Source organism: Mesitornis unicolor, unplaced genomic scaffold (genome assembly GCF_000695765.1).
Source record: "Mesitornis unicolor isolate BGI_N332 unplaced genomic scaffold, ASM69576v1 scaffold31459, whole genome shotgun sequence".
Classification (NCBI taxonomy): domain Eukaryota; kingdom Metazoa; phylum Chordata; class Aves; order Mesitornithiformes; family Mesitornithidae; genus Mesitornis; species Mesitornis unicolor.
This window is the reverse complement of record NW_010209819.1, coordinates 1,560-4,261: the sequence shown is the minus strand read 5'-3', so window position 1 is coordinate 4,261 and position 2,702 is coordinate 1,560. Positions and strand designations below refer to the sequence as shown.

At 57.8% G+C, this 2,702-nt stretch overlaps 1 protein-coding gene across 1 annotated transcript in view; it reads right to left on the bottom strand.

Moving 5' to 3' along the window:
* Nucleotides 1-2,433, bottom strand: part of LOC104547338 (dnaJ homolog subfamily B member 5-like) — a gene marked incomplete at its 3' end in the record, with an annotated part of 2,854 nt that extends 421 nt beyond the window's left edge. Inside the window, exons 1-2 of the mRNA XM_010192979.1 lie at nt 2,192-2,433; nt 1-165 (exon numbers count right to left, since the gene is read on the bottom strand). Of these exons, the coding sequence (XP_010191281.1) occupies nt 1-165; nt 2,192-2,400 (374 nt within the window). The remainder of the gene's footprint in view (nt 166-2,191) is intronic.
* Nucleotides 2,434-2,702: the final 269 nt, after the last annotated feature.

The window sequence follows — 2,702 nt, the reverse complement described above, 5'->3', positions numbered from 1 at the left end:
TGGTCGAAGCCGTTGAACATCCGGGAGCGGCTGCTGGCGAAGAAGATGTCGAAGGGGTTGGAGCCCCCGAAGAAGGAGGCGAAGGTGGCATGGGGGTCTCCATGGAAGGTGTAGTGGAAAGTGTTCCCTGAGCCGCCTGAGGAGCCACCTCCAGTTTTGAGACCTGCGAGAGAAGAGGGAACCCGAGACGTGAGCGCTCCCCGCCGGCAGACGCTGCGGTGGGACCGCGTTTTCCAGGCGGGAGCGTGGCCTCTGCTGGTTCAGGTGGCCCCTCCAGCACCTCAGGTCACCCCCTCCACTTGCAGAGAGCGTGGGCCAAGAAGGCAGCACCTCAACCCACAACACAAGGCCTTGCCACTACACCCCTACATCCTACAAAATCCATTCAGGTTTTGTCCCTGCTATCCCTGCTGAAGCGCTTCTTTGGTTTTCTCTACCCAATTCATGGCTTTTTCACTCAAAACATCTCCTAACCAGGCCGTCTCCATGCTTCCCCATGGGCAGGCTCCCTTCTGCCGCAGCCCAGGAGCATCACGTCCCGCAGGAGAAGAGCAGGCTCTGAGCTCCACGAGGCACCGTGACTCTTGGGGGCAGAGCAGGTGGAGGTCAGCACACAGCTCCCTACATACAGACCACACCAAACAAAGGAAAGCTCCAGGTTTGGCTCTTTCGGCAACCATTCCCATGGAAAACACCCCTGCCAGGTCCTGGGCTGAGCCTGACGTCACTGTGAGTCCCCCAAAGTCCCAATCAGTCAAGGCAGACGAGAAGTGGCCCCCAAAGAGGTAACACACGCTCTGCAAGGCTATTTTTGACCAGGAGGGGTGGGAAGGGTTAAGCCAAGTCTAGCTCCAGGACTATTTTCAGGGCACGCTGGTGACGGAGAAGGGCTATTTCTGACAGGCTCACGCCAGCCCCCCACGGACAAGAGATAGGAGGGGGACAACCACAGAGCTGGCAAGTTTGGGGGGTCTTTTCTGGCTGATGAAGTTGATAGTCTGGGTGGGTCGGGGGGCTGTGCTTCACCTTGCCCTCCGCAGTGTGTAGGACCACGAAGCCCCTCAAAATGGTGATCCTCAAGTCACGTTGCTCCAAAAAATGGCATCTGATGGGAAGTGAAAAGTGTGGGAGGCCATGGACCATGACTGGTTTGACACTGACAGGGCAAGGAGGGGGATGTTCTTTCCTCCCTCCTTAACTCTGACTTTAGGTGCCGTCGGTGACCCCCGTCCCTAACAGACTGTACAGCCAGGAGGTTTCACCTTCAATTCCGTGACGCCAGCCCGAGCAGGGTCTGATTTCGGCACTGCCTCCGGGGAAAGGCTGCTTTCCCACTTGAGACAGTCCCGTCTCGTTTTACCGGGCGGCGAATCACTGCATACATCGCAGCCCTGAAATAACTAACGGGTCGAGAGTTAACCCACCGCCAGGGGCTGGTTAGGGGATGCACCTGCCTGAAAGGGGCTGCCTCTTTCCCCCCAGCAGCCCGCTCCTGCCAGCCCTCCTGTGCTTTTAAGCACCCATGGCCCTGGGCTGATTAATGCAGATGCTATTCGGCGCTCTCCTCGAATGGGGTTGCGCTCTTCTATCTTCGACTAATAAGGCCGCCTGTGGTGGAGCGGCTCTTCTCCTCCTCCTCCTCCTCCTCCTCCTCCTCCCCGTGCCAAACACCAGACAACAGCAGCCCCTTGGTTTCAAAACAAGGACCTATGACTTAAATTGGGAAAAGCTTTGAATCCTGTAGGTCAGCCTGTACCGGGAAGGACAGTTGGACCAGTGCCCAAATGCCTGGAGGGAGTATGTAGGCAAAAGCAGTACTTCTCTGCTGGGATATTTAGGTCAATTAAAGGGTTGCTAACGAATTACTCGAGGTATGAGCCAGGATGTGAGCTCCTTTCACTTCTATCATCTTGGCCAGCTCTGGGGCTGGGGTGGAGGGCAGGGAGAGCCTGGTCATGCTGAGAAGCAGGGTGATGTGTTGGAAAAGCAGAGCACTCCTGAGAGGAGCGGGACAAGAGATGATTTCAGACACCCACAGAGCCCTCGCTTCCCAGTTTTGCCGCTGCCAGCCCCGTTTTGGGGACAGGCATGGAACGTAGGGACACCCCTGTGCGAAAACGCTCCCTTGCCCATGAAAACTGATTTGGACCCCACACTCCACCCCCAGGCAGGCAGTGCTCACCCCCTTACCTTCCTCCCCGTCTGGTCGTAAACGGCTCGTTTCTTGGGGTCGCTCAGGACATCGTAAGCCTCCGCAATCTCCTTGAACTTCTCCTCGGCGCTGGGGTCTTTATTCTTATCGGGGTGATACTTCAGGGCCATTTTCCGGTAGGCTTTCTTGATTTCATCCTCGTTGGCGCAGGACTGGATGCCCAAAATCTTGTAGTAGTCCTTCCCCATGACGGCGACGCTGCCGGGAGCCGAGTACTTATTCCTGAAAGCAAAAAAGACAGCTCTCGGTGAGGTGGATATCGCACCCCAGGGCAGTGGGGGACGGGGACGGGGCCGGAACGCACTTATCACGGAGCCGCTGCTCCCCACGCCCCACGGGCCAGCAACACCAGCGCTGGCGCCGACCCTTTTTTTCAGAGGTCAGAGCCCCCGCACCAGGACGTGCCCCGGCCCCGGTTTTACCCCCCCAAACCCCACGGTGGGGACGGGGAGACTCATCTCTGAAGCTGACGGGGAGACGCAGAGCCCCA